Raw genomic sequence first — 16,819 nt, 5'->3', positions numbered from 1 at the left:
ATATTTGTCAGGGAAGAGCCAGGGAAGGATTCTCTGACGGGTTGACATTTGAAATGAGTCCAGAAGACTAAGAACCGGCCATGTGAAGATCTGGGGGAACAATGATGGGGCCTAGACGCCCCCACCAGACACACACAAGGCTCCATCAAACGTGTGACATTTCTGAAGGTTGTTTTCATTCAAACCTTTAGGCCCTTGGAGTGCTTGGTGTGAGGTCCCCTTACAGGATAAGACGAAGGAGAAAAATGTGACTATTATATTCATTGCTGAGATACAAATAATAGAGAGATTTCACAATACAAATCCAAATAATTTTAAGTTCTGGCAAATCTTGGATGCCTGCTATGTGTGGTCCACCTCATGATCCTGGCCCCCCATTCTCTCCTGCACTCCAGCTTTACCTGGGCCTAGCCCTGTGGGCATTTCAGATCCTTGCCCTTAAACATGACAGTCAAACCACAGAGTCCTGGCCTATCAACTGGGTACGCTCAGAGCCCCCAGTAGGTCACTGGACAGAAAGAACTTAATACAGAGACCTAGGAGTAAAAGACAAATTGGGCAAACCATGGATGCCACCTCATATCCATTAGGATGACTAACAAAAAAACAAACCAGAAAGAAAATAACAGGTGTTGGCAAGGATGTGGAGAAATCGGAGTCCTTGTGCGCCGTAGGTGAGAATGTGCAATGCTGCAGGCGCTGTGAACAGGATGGTGGTTCCTTGGAAAATTAAAAATAGAACTACCATGTGAATTGGCTATTCTACCTCTAGGTACATACACCCCCAAAAGAATAGAAAGCAGGGACTCAAACAGATGTTCGTCATGTAGGGAGGAGGCAAGAGAACTAACTCGTTAAATCAAGCTGTAACCAGAGACTACAATATGCTGACCAGCCCAATAGCCAGACTCCGAGGACACCTGCAGAAGAAGGACGATTTCTGCTGGGACTGCTGACAACCATTTCCACGCACCCTGAAGGGAAAACAGGAAAAACAGGGTCGTTAAGTGGTTCCCCACACAAAATAAAATCATTCATTCTCCGTGGCTAAAAACATGGGGGACCTACGGATTAAAGGCTGGGAATTGCCAGCAGGCCTTTCATGCTGCACATATTCTTACCTTTTCATGCTACATGCTCTTTTAAAAAAAAAAATTATTTAAATTAGTTTCAAGTATCATGCTACATACTCTTATTCTTTCTCACTGTACGTCCATATCAAAGGAAAATGGGTAAACAAAGTCTTTAAATTAGCGGTCCCCAGATTTTTTGGCACCAGTGACCGGTGCTCCTATGAGAATCTAATGCCTGATGGTCTGAGGTGGAGCTGGGGCCGTGATGCTGGTGCTGGGGAGTGGCTGCAAATGCAGATGAAGCTTCACTCGCTCATCTGCTGTTCATCTCCTGCTGTGCAGCCTGGTTCCTAATAGGCCACGAACTGGTACTGGTCTACGGCCCAGGGGTTGGGGACCCCTGCTTTAAACTTTAAAACTAAAGAATGATCTATAAATTGAATTCCTCAAACACTTGAACACTCAGGGTCCCTCTCACTGTCTGTCTCACTGTCTTTTGCTGTGTCCTGTCTATCTGTCCCTGAGTCTCTCTCAGACTCTCACTCTCTGCCTCTGAGAGGAGACCACGCTCTGTGGCACGTCACCTCTTCTCTAATAAACTCTCCTTTTGACTCTAGCTTTGGCGTGCGTTTGAATTCTCTCTTGTGCTCAGAGCCCCTCTCTCAGGGCAGGCCCACTGGGGGATCCGCTTGGTCCTGCATCTTTCGTACCCCAGTGTTCTCAGCAGCGTTATTCACAATAGCCAAGAGGTGGAAGTGACCCAAGTGTCCTCAATGGACCAATGGACAAAGAAAATGTGGTGTATTCACACAAAGGAATAATATTCAGTCTTAAAAAGTAAGAACATTCCGACACATGTTAGTGTGGATGAACCTCGCTCAGTGAAATAAACCAGTCACAAAAGAACAAATACTGTGTGATTCCACTTATGAGGTCCCTAGAGGCGTCAGATTCATAGAGACAGAAAGTAGATGGTGGGGGCCTGGGGCTGGGGAGTCAGTGTTTAAACTAAAGATAGAGTTTCAGTTTGGGAGGATGAGAAAGTGGCACAATGACTTGAGTGCTCAGTGCCATTGAGCTGTACACTTAAAAATGGTTAAGATGGTAAATGTTATGTATATTGGACCACAATTAAAAATAATGCTGATTATCGATAATTATGTTTTAAGAAGACCAAATAGAGGACAAGGATGCAACTTGCAATGAGCCACAGCAGAGGGAGGGTGTGGCGTGGACATAGGCCAGGGGCTGTGGGAGCTTTGAGGCAACGCTGCCCATGGCCGAGGGGAGAAAGCCCCCAGCCCCCACCCGCTCCCTGGCCTCACTTGCACCGGTGCCCTGCACTGGCCGAACCCAGCAGGACCTGGGGAGTGGGGCTTCCTGCCGTCTAGGGCATCTAGGGCGAAGCGAGAGAGGGCAGAAGGGGCCCAGGAGCAGGCGCCCGGAGTGTCGGGCAGTGGAGTGGGAAAGAGCACAGACCAGCCAGGCCACCTGGGTCGAGCTGGTGACCTTGGGCTCATCGGAGCTTCAGGTTCCCCAACTGAAAAAGGGGTGATGCATGAAAGCCCACCTCCCCCTGCCTTGTGAGAGTGGGGGCTGTGGTTAGAGGTGAAGGCCAGGAGCTGTGGGGATTTTTTGTGTTATCTTTCCCGTGTCCACAGGGTGGCACTTACTTCCTTCCGCCTTTTGTCTTGGGAAGGTTCCAAAATGCCTCTGGGGGCGCAAGCTGAAAAGGCCCTACAGGAAGCAGCCAGGGCTGCGTGCGGGAGGTCGATAATTGGTTGATTGACTGATGGCAAGCTCAGCCGTGTGGCAAACAGGACAAATGAACTTGAATGGTTTGCACATAGGAGGGGCCAGGAAGAGGCTGGAGGGCTCTGAGAGGGGAGAGGAGACCGGATTGAATGTATGGGAGAGGCCACGGTTGACGGAAGTTTCTGGAATCTGGCCTGGGTGGTTTCCTGCTAAAGGAGTAGTCATTTCAATCCTTCGTTCTCTCCCTCCCCCCGCCCCCACCATGGCGTTGACTATGGCACAGGCGGGCGAGAGTTAGAGCTTTGTGACAAATAAGGATAAATATGTCAACAGGATTAACTCATCTACTCACAATGGCCTCTTGAAGACGGGACCAAGACCAGCACCCACTTTACATGTGGGAAGGATGCCCGCCCCTTTGCCTTTCTCTATTGCCAGTCTGGGAGGGTCACCATGGGGGTGATCCTCTCTGGCTGTGGTTCTCTGGGCTCAGAATGATGTCCCTTAGTGAAAGGCGTGGATGTCACCCAGGTAAGATGCAGCCCCTGGACGTGTGGCCAGCTCCCTGGTCTGTGTGCTCAGTGCCTGCCCCACAGTGCTGGTCCCACAGGGGCGGGGGGCAGGGGGCAGCTTGGAGCATGGGAGCTGCCAGCCCTGAGGACAGGGTACCATTTCAACATCTCTGGCAGGATGGGGTGGTTGGCGGAAGAAGCTGCTCCCCCAAGCCTGATGCTCCATCTCTTGTCCTCTGCTGCCACCCGCCCCCAGCCCTGGCATCCCAAACCACAGCTGCCTGCGGTGAGTCAGGCTGGAGCCTGCGGGGCTGGGCCCAGGTCCTTGGGAGGGAAGGGAGAGGCAGGGGAAGTGAGGGAGCTGTTTTTCCCTGGCCCGCCAGGCCCTTCCCCACTGGGGTGGGGGGGGTGTCCATGCTCACACCTCTTCCCCTCCCCCCAGAAGTGAATTCCCATGATGGCGAAGGGGTGAGAGAGGCTGAGGGTTGTGTGAGAGCACAGGTCACATCACCCTCCCAACTACCCGGGGCAGCCGGCTGGGGCCAGTCAGGGTGGCATAGCCCTCAGGACTCCTGGGTCCTGTCCAGCCTCCCCTCCTGGCAGCTCGGGTTTCAGTGAGGCTTCCTGCCCTCGGTGGAGGGGTTCTAGCCCTCCCCAGCCCTCCTCTCCCACACTGCCTGGGATGGAGGTGGGGAGCTTGGGGGTTCACATTGACACCAGCCTCCCTAGTCAGGCTGGGCTTCTGCCCCATGACCTATCGAGAGGCCAGCACCAGCTCCCTTTTACCAGGGCCTTTGACCCAACTCTGGGCCCCCTGAAATATAAAAATCCTCCATGTCTCACTGGACCACAGGCCCAGAGTGATCAAGCCCCACGGCCTTAGGGCTCGGTCCCCGAACCTGCCTTTCCCCTTGTACGCTCCACAGCTTGGACACTTCTCTCTTCTGGGACTTCAGGTCTGGGCTCACATGACATCTCCCTAGGCCTCCTACAAAGCCTGCTCTCAACAGCAACAGCATTTGTCACTAACTGAAATGACCTCATTCAGGTCAGGGTCAAGTGCACAAGCTCAGGATCCAGTTTGAATCCCAGCTTTGCCACCCATCAGCTGCGAACCCTTATCAAATGGCTTGGCCTCTCTGTGCCTGTTTCTTCACCTGTAAGAAAACAAGAGCCGGGCACATAGCACCTGCTTGACCCCAGGTGTCACGGCCCGAAGGAGGGCTGGCAGGTCAGATGCGCAGTCCACACTTCTGAGTCAGTCAGGGAGGCCACCTGGGGGTCTTGGGGCCACCGTGAGGGAGGCCGGTGCAGGCCACATATGGAGAGTCTCTGAAAACCCAAGGACTGTTGTGTTGATGCCCCAGGACCAGTCCTCCCGGCCTCTCCTTGGCCTCGCTCACCGGACTCGTCAGAGGTCCAGTGGGAGGGGCTTACCTCGACTCAATACACCCTTCACTGTTGTCCCCAGATACACTACCTATCAGCCAGGTCAGCCAGGTGTGCAGATATCTGACCCCCAGTCACAAACCAATAATGACCTAAGTATCTAGAACCTCTCTGCCTGCTTCTGTCACCCTTTAGAGCTTGACCAAGTATAGGCATGAGTTCTAGTCCTTGCTTGGTCTCCTTCTGCGTGACCTTGAACAAGGAGCCGCTGCCTCAGAGGCAATTCCTCAACTGAAAAGCCAAAATGTTCCTCTAAGGACCCTAGGGCCCCACTGCTGGGGTTCAGACTCCAGGGGCATCACTGTCCTATGACTTTGGGCAACTGCCTAAACCCTGCCATGCCTCAGTTTCCCCATCTGTATAATAGATACTGCTCATCGGCTTGGGATAGTGCTGGGCCTGTGCCGGCCCTGAAGAGATGCAAGATTAGAAATACAGGCGGAGTGTGGGGTTGCAGTCAGCTCTGCAGTCTGGTGACCTGGGTCCCCATTCTCTGGTCCTGGAGACATGAATCTTGCTCTTTCCTCAACAGAGCTGGGCCTAGCGGTCAGCATGACTCTGGCCAGCTTCCAAAATTCAGGAAAGAGCTGGTGGCTGCTAATGGAGCAGCTCTAAGAGGGAGAACAGGCAGGGGTGGGGGCGTGGGCTGGAGGCTGCCCCAAGGCTATCCCGCTGGCTGTCCCAGGCATCAGGCCAGCACTGGGCAGTGAGTCAGGGCCCAGGCATGTAGTGGGTCAGGGCCTCTCCCGGCTCCTGTGAGCTCAGGCACCTCCCTGAACCCTCTGAACCCACCCACTCACCAGGCCATGTTTTTCCCGCACTTGCTCACTCCTTTGGGTCAGTCCCTGGGGCTGCCTGGAGAAACTGGGGGATGGAGCTTGGGGAGATGGGGAAACGGGTGGCGGAGGGGAATGGACAGGTGGACACGGCCCCTAAGCTTGGGTTCATGCAGCATCCCTAAAGGGACCTTATTCTCGTTGGGGAGAGCTCCAGGCAAGCATTTGCTTGGGGAGGGCGGGCAGGTCCATGGGGCATAGCTAAGGCTCTTCTGTGGCAGAACCCACCCACCACCGGTTCCTCCTCCAGGCCTCTGGGTCTGGGGTGGGTTGAAGAACATTGTCTCTTCTCCCATTCTGGACTCTTCAGCTGGGCTAGCTCTGGCAAGTCCTTGGGGCCTGCCAGGCCTGGGGGTACACTCCTGGCACCTTCACCCACACAGATGAGCAGGTGAAGGCCAGGGTGACAGCTGTTACTGAGCTGACCATGGGCCAGCGCCTGGCTGGTTTTTGGCTGAGGCCACAAGGCAGCTGGGCAGCTTTGTGAGTGAGGCTCCCTCCGGGGAGACATCTGTAGATGTCACATCTGAGGGGACATTCCTGACATCTAGGGGGGTGAAGGCCAGGGTGTTGCTAAATGTCCTCGTGTCCAGGATTGCCCCCACCACAGAGCACAACTGGCCCCAGTGTCATCAGGGCTGAGGTGGGAAACCCTGGTTTAGGCCAACGGTACATGTGGGGACTCTGCTCCCATTTCACACCATAAGACTCTACCGACCTGGAACACGAGCAGCGCAGAAGGGCTGTGTGGACATTTGCGTGAACACGTAAAGCAGGGCCCTGGCATTAACACAGGGCCCCGGAGGCTCTGGGAATCTGTGGGCCAAAGGGACTGGGGCTTCTCACACCTCAGGGGCAGACGACCAAGCCCTCTTTTCGGGCCTATCTTCCTGGAGTGTGACAGGCAGACTTCCTCTCCCTGGGACCGCCAAGGGTCACTGTTTTTAGAATGTCCCTCTCTGATTAAAAACATTTTTTTGTGCTTATTGTAAACAACTCTGTTGGCCAGAGGTGCGTGAAACCCAACACTCAGAGGTTCATGCAACTAGTCTACTGGCTCCGGGCAAGGGGGTGGCAGGTATCAGTGAGATTCTACTTCCCTTCCTGCTCCCTGAGGCAGGCCGGCTGGCACAAGCCTCCCACTTACAGAACCCAAATCACTGAAGGCAAGAGTGAGATGAACACATCGGCTGGCTGGCCCTGGTCTAGGCTGCGTGCTGAGTCAGGGTTTATTTTGGCTGTTTGTGATAGAAACACAAAAATAACAATGGCACACACAAGATAGTTCCCTCCCCTCACACACTTAAGAGTCAAAAGCTGATACCAGCTCTACCATCATTAGGGAACCAGTTTCCTATCATCCCTAGAGGACCACAACCCTCCTTATGTGTGACAAAAAGGCTGTCAGGGTCCCAGCCACACACCCAAATTGCAGAAAATAAGAGAGGGGAAAGGGTTTACTTCCTTTAAGGATCTTTCTAGAAGTCTCATACACTTCCACTTACATTTCATTGGCCCGAACTTAGCTGCAAGGGAGGCTGACACCTACATGGGCCAAAGAGATCCGTCACCCTCATCTGTGTCTTGGGCACCTAGAACAGTTCTGGCACACAGTGGCACTCAAAGATATACCCTGAATGAATAAAAAGAAGCCAAACTTGAATAATAAATGATAAAGACCTGGAACTTGTCATCATATAGTCTATCATTTATACAGTGTTGTCACAGATGTGAAGTCACAAGCCTGACACAGCTAAGTCAGTTCCCTAGCCCAGGATGGGGAAGAAATCCAGTAAAAATCCCATTAATTTTAAGGTGATCTCACTACCAAGGCACTGACCCACCCACCATGAATGATTCCTGCTGTGTGCAAGACACGGTCCGTGAGGCTCCTGACTACCACTCCGTGTCCACCAAACTCCAGAGATAGTCGCTGATGAACTTCTTGGAGAGCTGGGTGCTGTCCAGGTGGATGGGCTGGGCAACCCTGGGGCCGTGATGGACTGAGGGTACGGATGTAAGGAAACTCGCCACATAGTCCTCTCCATGGCCCCATGGCGAAAGGAGACTCCCTTAAAAATTTGTTATTGAGACTGAAACAAATTTTCATGAACTAAAAGTTAAAACTGATAATGCACTATCTTTTTTTTCCACATTGTGGTAAAATACACATAATATAAAATTTACCACCTTAACCAATCCCCAGTTCAGTGACATTAACCGCATTTTTCACACTGTTGTGCCACCATCCCCAACATCCGCCTCCAGAACCTTTTCATTTTCCCAAACTGAAACTCTATCCCCATTAAACCCTAACTCCCTCTGGCACCCACCACTCCACTTCCTGTTTCTATGAATTTTACTCCTCTAAGGACCTCATGCAAGTGCAATTACACAGCATTTGTCCTTTTGTGACGGGCTCACTTCACTCAGCACATCCTCCAGGTTCATCCATGTTGCAGCCGGGTTGGCATGGACGTCTTTTTGAGGCTGAGTACTATTCCACTGTATGTGTACACCCCGCTTTGTTTAAACAGTCATCTGACAATGGTGGAAGCACATGGGCTGCTCCCACCTTTTGGCTGTTGTGACCAATGAGCCATGAGCAAAGGTGGGCAGGTATCTGCTCTAGTCCCTGCTTTCAGTTCTTTTGTGTTTAGACTCAGAGTAGAGCTGCCGGGTCTCAGGGTGACGGTTTCATTTTTAGGGTGTGCCAGCCTGTTTTCCACAGCAGCTGCACCATTGTACCTCCCTGCCACCAGTGCACAGGGTCCCCTTTCTCCACAAAGGATACTGCCTTTGATCATCTCCGGTTCACACTCGTAATCCCACTCGATTTTACTAATTCGGTGATAAAGTTGAGCCACATACCTGCACAAAACAAAACAAAACAAAACAAAACAAAACAAAACAAAACAAAACAAAAAAGAGAAAAGAAAGTTACCCCAGCGCCGATGCCCACACACACACAGGCAGGCGCACACTCACACTGGCGTCTGTGGGACCTACATGGCTGCAGGGATGGTGACCGTCGTGTCCTCGTCGACGTCCCTCTCCCATTTTTCGAGATCGGCCTGGATCTCCTTGAGGTCCTCTAGCTCCCTGGAGAGCTGAGTAAAGCAGGTAGTTAAGGACCCTCGGCTTCAGAGGTGGGCTGCCCCGTGCGAACTAACACCGGCCACGTGGGGCCCGGGGCCTCTGGTGAAAAGCATGTTTTCTAGTGTGAACAAATCTGCGCCTCCGGGTGAGGCTGGGCCCAGGCATGTCGGGCACGCGGGAAAGGATATAGGAGGCTGGCCTTCAGGTGAGCGTCCTCCTCGCTGGCCTTGTGGAGTTCGGCTTCGATCTGCTGCAGCTCAGTGCCCACCTGCTGCGCCTGCTCCTTCGCGTCAAGGAGGCTCTGGGCCACCTCCTTCTCTGTTTCGAGGATCTCTGCAGGGTAGGAGAAGGCTAAGCCCCCTCAACATGGGCTCCCCGGGCTCTGTCCTTCCCAAAGGAGAGCCCAGGGAGGAGAGGACGGTTTATTGGCCTGTGGCCTCCACCACCCCTATCGACGACGAGCGCTCCCACTTCCGCCTGCTCTCCCCTCACCTGCTTGTCCTATTCCCGAACACTCACTGGGCAGTTCCACCGGGACCTTGCGTGAGTACTGCCATTTCACCCAAACACATTTGAATCCACCAAAAATAAATAAATAAATAAATAAATAAATAAATAAATAAATAAATAAATCTGGTCCTTCTTTGCACACCTAGTCTTAATTTATAAAGTCACAGCCCATCCTGTCACCTGAGCAAGAAGCCTGGGACGGACACTTTTGACATACAATTGGCCATCCAGGCCTGGCAGTGTCCCCTGTCTCCCTCGTGCAGGTACTTGGTCCCTCCAGGATCACTCTGGACAGCCTCCCTACCATGTCCTGCCTTGGTCTCTCCTGTCACCAATCTGCCAATCCTTTCTGCCCTCTGTCTTCAGAGTGGCTGCATTAGAGGCCAAATGTGAGGCTACTCCCTTGCTCAAAGATCACGCCTGGCTCCCCCGTGTCTCTGGGATGAGGTCCAGGTCTCTTTGAGCATCTTCGCTATCCTTGTTGGCCTCCTTTCTGCTTTTCACTCCACCTGATTTTCTCTCTGCTCTGGCCACAAAGACACCTCATTCTGCACACACGCCACGTTTTTCACAGTCCTGGGCCTCTGCCTGCCTGTGCTCCATGGGACACACCAGGACCCAGCGTTCAAGATCTCCTGGGTAATGCCCAACTCGGTGGTGGGCACTCTCCCTCCCAGGGAGACTGTGCTCTCATGACAGCCCCTATCATGTTGAGTGACTTATTCCTTGTCTTCTTTGAATCAGAGATTTCATCTTATAGTCACCAAGCTTCGTCAGCACCTACTCAGAATAAACATGTGTTGAACAAAAAACATCCAGAAAGATCAAAAACACCTTAAGGTTACTGTGTTCCTTCCCACAGTCGGGAGGAACCTGCCAACTCAGAGAAGGCACAGATGAAAACGCTTCCCAAAAGGCTGGCATTTAAGTGTTTACAAACTGACATTAAGTTAATTTTTAATCAAAGTACTACATGCATATGGTTGTGAAATAAAATTTAAACACACACACCTCTCTCAGCCTCTCCACCCTTCTGAGGCAGCTTTCAACTCTTCACTGTTTTCTCAGGCACTAACCTTCGCATTTCTAAATAATTTGCTTATGCTGCTATTTCTTGATCTGTCTATTTGAGATGGTGCCTGCTGATTTCCTGTTGGGAGAGCCCAGAGTCTGGCTTTTTTATGCAGCCTTCCTGCCCCTTCCTCACTCAGCGTGTACTAAGTGTGCAGGATGACCAGGGGCCCTACTCTGCATTCCCACGACCGTCCGAGGGAGGTGACTTAACCCCTCCTGCCACTTGCGAGGTGCAGGATAGAAGCCCAGAGACGTTCAGGGACTTGTCCACTGGCATGCAGCTCCAAAGCCTGGATGTGAAACAGATCCGTTTGACTCAAAAGCCCCAGCTCCCTAGAATACTGACTCTTCTCTCTCCAGCCTCAAATCCATCCATTTTGCTCAAAGCCAGGCAGGCTGGGTGATGCTGATCTTCTTTCCAAACTATCACTGGAGGGGGAGAGGAGGAAAGAAAGAAGAGAGAAGGAGGGAGAAGAAAAAAAGAAGAAAAGACCTTGACCAGGGCACCCATCGTGCTTAGATGAACAACCAAACTCCTGGGGGCTCACGAGCCTGATGGGGTCTGGATGTTGCTGACTTTATCTTCTACTTCTTTCTCCTGGGTCTCTAAACTCATCCTCACTTCACAACCCTGCATTTTTGTCCTGTCTGCCAGGTTTTGCTCTTCCCTTGAGCCATCCCATGTCTAGCTCCTAGGTCATTCAAGTCTCAACCCGAACAGCCCCTCCTCATAAAATGTAACTGTAAAATGGCATTAAAAGTCCCTGGCACGGAAACCACTGTGAAAAACTAGATGGCAGTTCCTCAAAAAATTAAACATCAAATTACTATTTGATCCTTTTCAGAAATTCCATTTCTGAAAAATACAAAAAAAAAGACCGAATGCAAGGACTCAAAGAGAGATTTATGCTCCTGTATTCACAACAGTATTAGTCACAATAGCAAAGGGGTGGAAGCAACCCCAGTGTCCACCAACCGATGAATGGATAAACAAAATGTGGTGTACATATGCAACAGAACACTATTCAGCCTTAAAAAGGAAATTCTGACACATGCTACAACATAGATGAACCTTGAGGACATTACGTGAAGTGAAATAAGACAGAAGCAAATGGACAAGTACTGCATAATCCCATTTATATGCTGTCCCCTGAGGAGTCAAATTCATAGAGACAGAAAGTAGAAAGGTGGGTGGCAGGGGCTAGGGGAGAGGGCCTGGGGAGTTAGTGCACAAAGTTTCAGTTTGGGATCAAGAAAAAGTTCTGGAGATGGTGATGGTTGTACAGCAATGTGAATGTACTTAATGCCACTAAATCATACTCTTAAAAATGGTTAAAATGGTAAATCTTATGTTTTGTTAATTTTACTAAACAAAAAAACTTTTGTAGCCTTAAAAACAAACAAACAAACAAACAAACAAAACCCTGGCACTGAGAATTGCAACAACAATGAGTGCTACCAGTTGTCCCATTTCCAGAAGAGGGAACAGGCTTGAGAGGGAAGCCAAGCCACAGGGCTCATGAGTTTACAGTTGAAGTCCAGGTCAGAGGCTCTGGGCCTCACCTATGGAAAAGGCTGGATCTCGCCTTCTCTATGGCATGTTAAAATACTAGCAGAGCTTTTCTTTCTTATAGAGTCTTACATTTGATGGTGTCTTCGATTCGACAAAAATGGTACCATTTGTCCAGTGTTCTCTCCACATAAAGCAGGAGGCACTTTACCCATATCAATTTATTTAGTGGCCACCATAGCCCTGGCTCTCTCCCTCACCTCCTTGGGGTTTCTGCCAAAACTTCACCTCAGAAAGCGTTCGCTGACCCAGCCCCCAAAACATCGCCACTCCTCCCTACACGACTAGATTTTACCTTTAGCCATTCATCTCCTGCCCTATCCTTTTGTTTGTTTCTTATACGTAATCCCTCTACTAACATTATCGGCCCCCTAAAGGATTTTGTCTGCCGCCATCTCAGGGTTGGCACTATGCTTGGCACACAGCAAGCGCTCAGTAAAACATCCGAACAACCTCAGGAAGTACTGCGTGCTAGGTTTCAAACCTGGCGCTTTGACTCCTGAGCCCCAGTTTAAAGCTGGAGTCCCCCGGCTCCTCCTCCAGGAACGCTCAGAACTGGGCCAGGCTCTCCAAGCTCCTGTATTTACCATTAAAACCCTGGAGATGGCTGCTGTCCCGAAGCTCATCTCACAGTCGGGGAACCTGACGCTCAGAGTGAGCAGCGCTCGTCTACTGGTCCCACAGGAAATAGGGCAGGAAATGGGGGGACACGGGCGGGAGGAGTTTGCAAGACGCGTCCGGCCGTCTCATCCCATCACTAGGGCCGGAGCCGCGACCGCGCCCCCGCCCTGGCCTCCGCTCTCACCGCGCAGCTGCTGTTCGGCGCCGTTTTGAGTCTCCAGCAGCCGCTCCATTATCTGCCCGTGGCGCGCCAGCAGCCGCCGCTGCTGCGCCTCGGCGTGATTGGCGCTCAGCAGGCTCAACAGCCCCTGGGACAACTCCTCCATGTCGCGGATGGCCGCCATGACTGCATGAGCGCCAACCCCGCGCAAATTTAACTGCCCATGGGTCCCGCCCCCTTCCTGAAGACACCCATTTCCATTGGCTTGATCTTCCGTCAGTCTTCAGCGAATGAGGCAAGGCCTCTTTAGGTCTGGCCTAGTGCGCCTGCGCTGGTTCCTCCGTCAGTCATCGGCGATGGCCAATCGGTACAAGGAGGAGGTGCCTCTGGGAGTTTTGTCTGATGCGCCTGCGCAGACTGGAAAGCGGCTACTAGAACATGTTTATCTCTTTAGGTGGAATGTCTGCTGTTTGCAGGGCGGACTTGTAGGGGCGAAGCCGTAAATTGCTTCCAGTGGAGCTGACATTCTACAGTGTGCATGGGAGACTCACAATAAATAAGTTCTATAAGAGGCTGCATAGCAAAATAGAGTTTGCGGCCAGATTTATCGGATTCCATAAATCCGATAAAAAGCTTTGCCACTTACTAGCTGTTGTTACCTTGGGCAAAATTTCATCCCTCTGTGCCTCACTTTCCTCCTCAGTAAAATGAGAATCACCATAGTACCTACTTTAGAGTTGGCGTGAGGATTTAATGAGAACAATGCCTGTTACTCAGTGCTATATAGGTGTTAAGTAAAACAAAACGCTAGCAGGTGAGATGCCTAACTGACATGAACCACGCTATGTATGGGGGTTACAGTAAAACCAAACTGCATGCTTTTGTGATATGTTCCTCAAACTGAGGTGAAGACATCAATGCAGTGGGTCATGGCCAGCATTTTCTACAAAACAATGGGAAAATTCAATGCATTCTGTATGGAAAGTTAAGTACCTGTATTGTTTGGGGATACTCTAAATTCTGCATTTGTGTACTGGGTGTGGCAGGTTGTTTTTGAAAAGACAGCTAGGGAAATACTGTAGTTCCAACCATGCAACTCCTCAACAGAAGGTAGACTCTAATTCCTTTGTTCTTGAATTTGAGCAAGACTTTGTGCAACAAATAGAATGTGGCAGAAAGGACACTGTGTGATGTCCAAGCCTAGGTCAGAAACTATAATACATCTTCTGTCTGGTGCTAGCTTTCATGTGAGTGTTCTATCTCTGTGTCTGTGTGCGCGCGCGCGTGTGTGTTTGCCTCTCTAAATTTCAGGATTCTCTCTCTGAGCCCAGTTGCCATGCTGTAAGGAAACCCAGGCAACGTGAAGGTCCCAGCCAAAGCCAGCGTCAACCACCAGAGGAGTGATTCCAGCTGCCAGCCTTCGAGCCATCCCAGCTAACACTAAGAGGAGTAGAAATGAGCTGTCCCCATCAACCCCTGCTCAAACTGTACATCTGTGAGCAAGATCAATGCCACTATTTAAAGTCAGTAAATTGGGGGTAATTTTTTACATAGCCATAACACCTGGATGGCCGGGTCACATCTGAAATTTGTATCTTATTAAAGGTCATGTAAAAAAATCACTGAAAGCCACTGCTCTAGTGCCAAGACTTCATAATAGGCAAAGAAACAAATGAACAGGGTCTTTCTAGACAGGAACATCTGCTATGAAGGCAATAAAACAGGGTCATAGGATAGAGTCACTAGAGTTGGGGTGGAAAGTAACTAAGTCAGGTGGTCGGGATTGGACTCCCTGAGCAGGGGACATGTGAACTAGGACCCGAGTAATGATGAGGGGTTGTGATACAAATCGCTAGGCAGAAGAAAGAGCAAGTGCAAAGGCCACTGAGGTGGGAAAATTTTAATTTGTTTAAGAAATAGTGAGGAGGTTGGCATTGCTGGGGAGGAGTGAGCAAGCGGGTTGCCAGGAGCCCTGAAGCTTTTTCTAGTGTAACAGGAAGCATCGAAAGGCATTAAGTAGGGGTGAGCTATGGAGTGGACTGGCTCCAGATCTTCCGGGATCAAGAGAACTTGTGGGCAAACTGGATGTGCAGAATGAAGACGAGAAAGAGGATGCTTCCTGGGTGTTTGGCCTAATACTTGGATGGTGGCAAGGGGAGGAGCAGGCTTAAAGGCGAGGGGCTGCATGAAATGAACAGTTTGGAGAAATTCTCATTGCCTGGGCAATAGCTACATTGGCTACAATGGCTACAATGGCTACAATGGAGCTATCAAGAAATGGTTGTTTGGCTCTATGAGTTTGTAGAGACATTTGGGCTGGGGATAAAAATCCAGGAGTTGTCAGAGTGCAGCTAAGGCCAGATGAGACCACCCTAGGTGAGAGTAAGGACAGGAGGAGGTCCAAGGTCCAAGCTCTGAGCCCCTCCAACTGTAGAAATTGTAGAAAAGAGGGAAAGCCAGCACTGCCAGAGAGAGAGGAAAGAAGCTACCACAGAGCCATCGGGAAATACGATTTCAGGTGACCTTCAGGAAACTGACAGGTCCTGAACCCCAGGCCTGGGGCCACCTTTCCCCTCACAGCTTATTTCCATGAGAGATTTTTTTCAAGACTCCAGGGGCTGCTCATGTGTTTATATTTTTACAGTGGGGACACCCTTAGGACTAATATATTTATTTAACCTTCCTTGGGTCACAGATCCCTTAGAAATCTGATGAAAGCAACGAGAGAGGCTATTCTTTAAAAAATGTACCCAACATCCATTCATCTTGGGATTTTGTGTAGCTTTTGAGTTTAGGAACCCAGAGAGCCATCCCCAGATTTTCAGGTTAAGAAGCTCCCCACCCTTTGTCTCTTAGAACGGCTAGCAGATGTAGAAATCATGACACCTGAGTGGTTTCCTGCAGCAACATTGTCGTCTGGGCATGGAGCCCGGTTCCCGGAGTCAGCACTTAAGTAGTGTTGCTCACCCTCCTGGTGGCTGAGCATTGGATGCTGACATTGCTTTGTCACTATCAGCTCTGTGACCTTTGGTGGCAGGGGCTCACCTTCTCTGACTAAAGGCAATGGGTTACTTAACAATGTAATGTGAAATAAAGAGGAGATAAGACCTTGGTTTCAGTTTCTGGCTCTGAAGTTTACCTGTGACCTTGGCAAGTTCTTAACTTTTCTAAGCCAGGGGCTAATGATAGCTCTCTTATCAGCTAGGGTGGGATGTTCAAGAGAGAAGCTATTTGAGATTGCACAGCCATACCTGACAGATATAAATGTCAGTCAAAAGAAGGCCACTCACTTCCCTTCCAAAAAGCAAAGCTGGAACCACCTCACGACCGGTAGGATGGCCACTATAAAACAAAACAAAACAGGAACACCCACTGGTGAGGATGTGAAGAAGTGAAAACCCTTTTGCATTGTCGGTGGGAGTGTAAATGGTGCAGCCACGATGGAAAACAACATAGTGATTCCTCAAAAAATTAAAAAAGAGAATTACCATATGACCCAGCAATTTCACTTCTAGGTATGTACCCACAAAATTGAAAGCTGGAACTTGAAGTGATATTCATACACCCAGTAGCCAAAAGGTAGAAGCAACGTAGGTGTCCATTGTTGCATGACTGGGTAAACAAAATGTGGTACATACGTACAATGGAATATTTAGTCTTAAAAAGGAAGGAAATTCTGACACATGCTACGACATAGATGAATCTTGAGGATATTATGCTAAGTGAAATAGGCCAGATACAAAAGGACAAATACTGCATGATTCCATTTATATGAGGTCTCTAGAGTAGGCAGATTCAGAGACAGAAAATAGAATGGTGGGTGTTAGGAGCCTGGGGTGGGGGAGGGGCAGGTGATGACATGTTAGTGTTTAATGGGGACACAGTTTCACTTTGGGAAGATGAAGAGTCCTGGAGGTGGATGGTGATGGTGGTTTCACAACAGTGTGAATGTACTTGATGCCACCCAACTGGACACTTAAGAATGGTTTAGAGGGTAAATGTTATGATATGTATGTTTACCACAATTAAAAAAACAGGTGTCAAAAAATCAAAGCAGGAAACTGGGTGGTAGGGAGAATGGGTTCTTAAGCCTTAGCTGAAACAGTCAAAACAGTCCTGGGTAATTCCTTGTGAGAAACAATTTTTAAAAAATTTCCAAA

The 16,819-nt window shown here is 50.1% G+C and overlaps 1 protein-coding gene and 1 long non-coding RNA gene across 2 annotated transcripts; one reads left to right on the top strand and one right to left on the bottom strand.

The window, feature by feature from the left end:
* Positions 1-2,755: 2,755 nt before the first annotated feature.
* LOC120610838 (uncharacterized) lies at positions 2,756-7,192 on the top strand. The gene is made up of 3 exons (XR_005655013.1): positions 2,756-3,359; positions 3,518-3,626; positions 4,267-7,192. It is a non-coding gene; the product is annotated as an uncharacterized LOC120610838 (long non-coding RNA).
* A 120-nt stretch (positions 7,193-7,312) lies between these two features.
* On the bottom strand, positions 7,313-12,871 carry SPC24 (SPC24 component of NDC80 kinetochore complex). Its single transcript, XM_039873153.1, has 5 exons — positions 12,684-12,871; positions 8,913-9,057; positions 8,635-8,739; positions 8,420-8,496; positions 7,313-7,628 (listed from the first exon to the last, which is right to left on the bottom strand). Exons 1-5 carry the CDS (start codon positions 12,841-12,843, stop codon positions 7,522-7,524), a joined length of 594 nt encoding a protein of 197 aa, XP_039729087.1. The 5' UTR covers positions 12,844-12,871; the 3' UTR covers positions 7,313-7,521.
* Between the last annotated feature and the right edge of the window lie 3,948 nt (positions 12,872-16,819).

This window comes from Pteropus medius, unplaced genomic scaffold (genome assembly GCF_902729225.1).
Source record: "Pteropus medius unplaced genomic scaffold, Ma_sr-lr_union100, whole genome shotgun sequence".
Classification (NCBI taxonomy): Eukaryota; Metazoa; Chordata; class Mammalia; order Chiroptera; family Pteropodidae; genus Pteropus; species Pteropus medius.
Note: the sequence above shows the minus strand (reverse complement) of the source record. Positions and strands in the feature narration are given on the sequence as shown.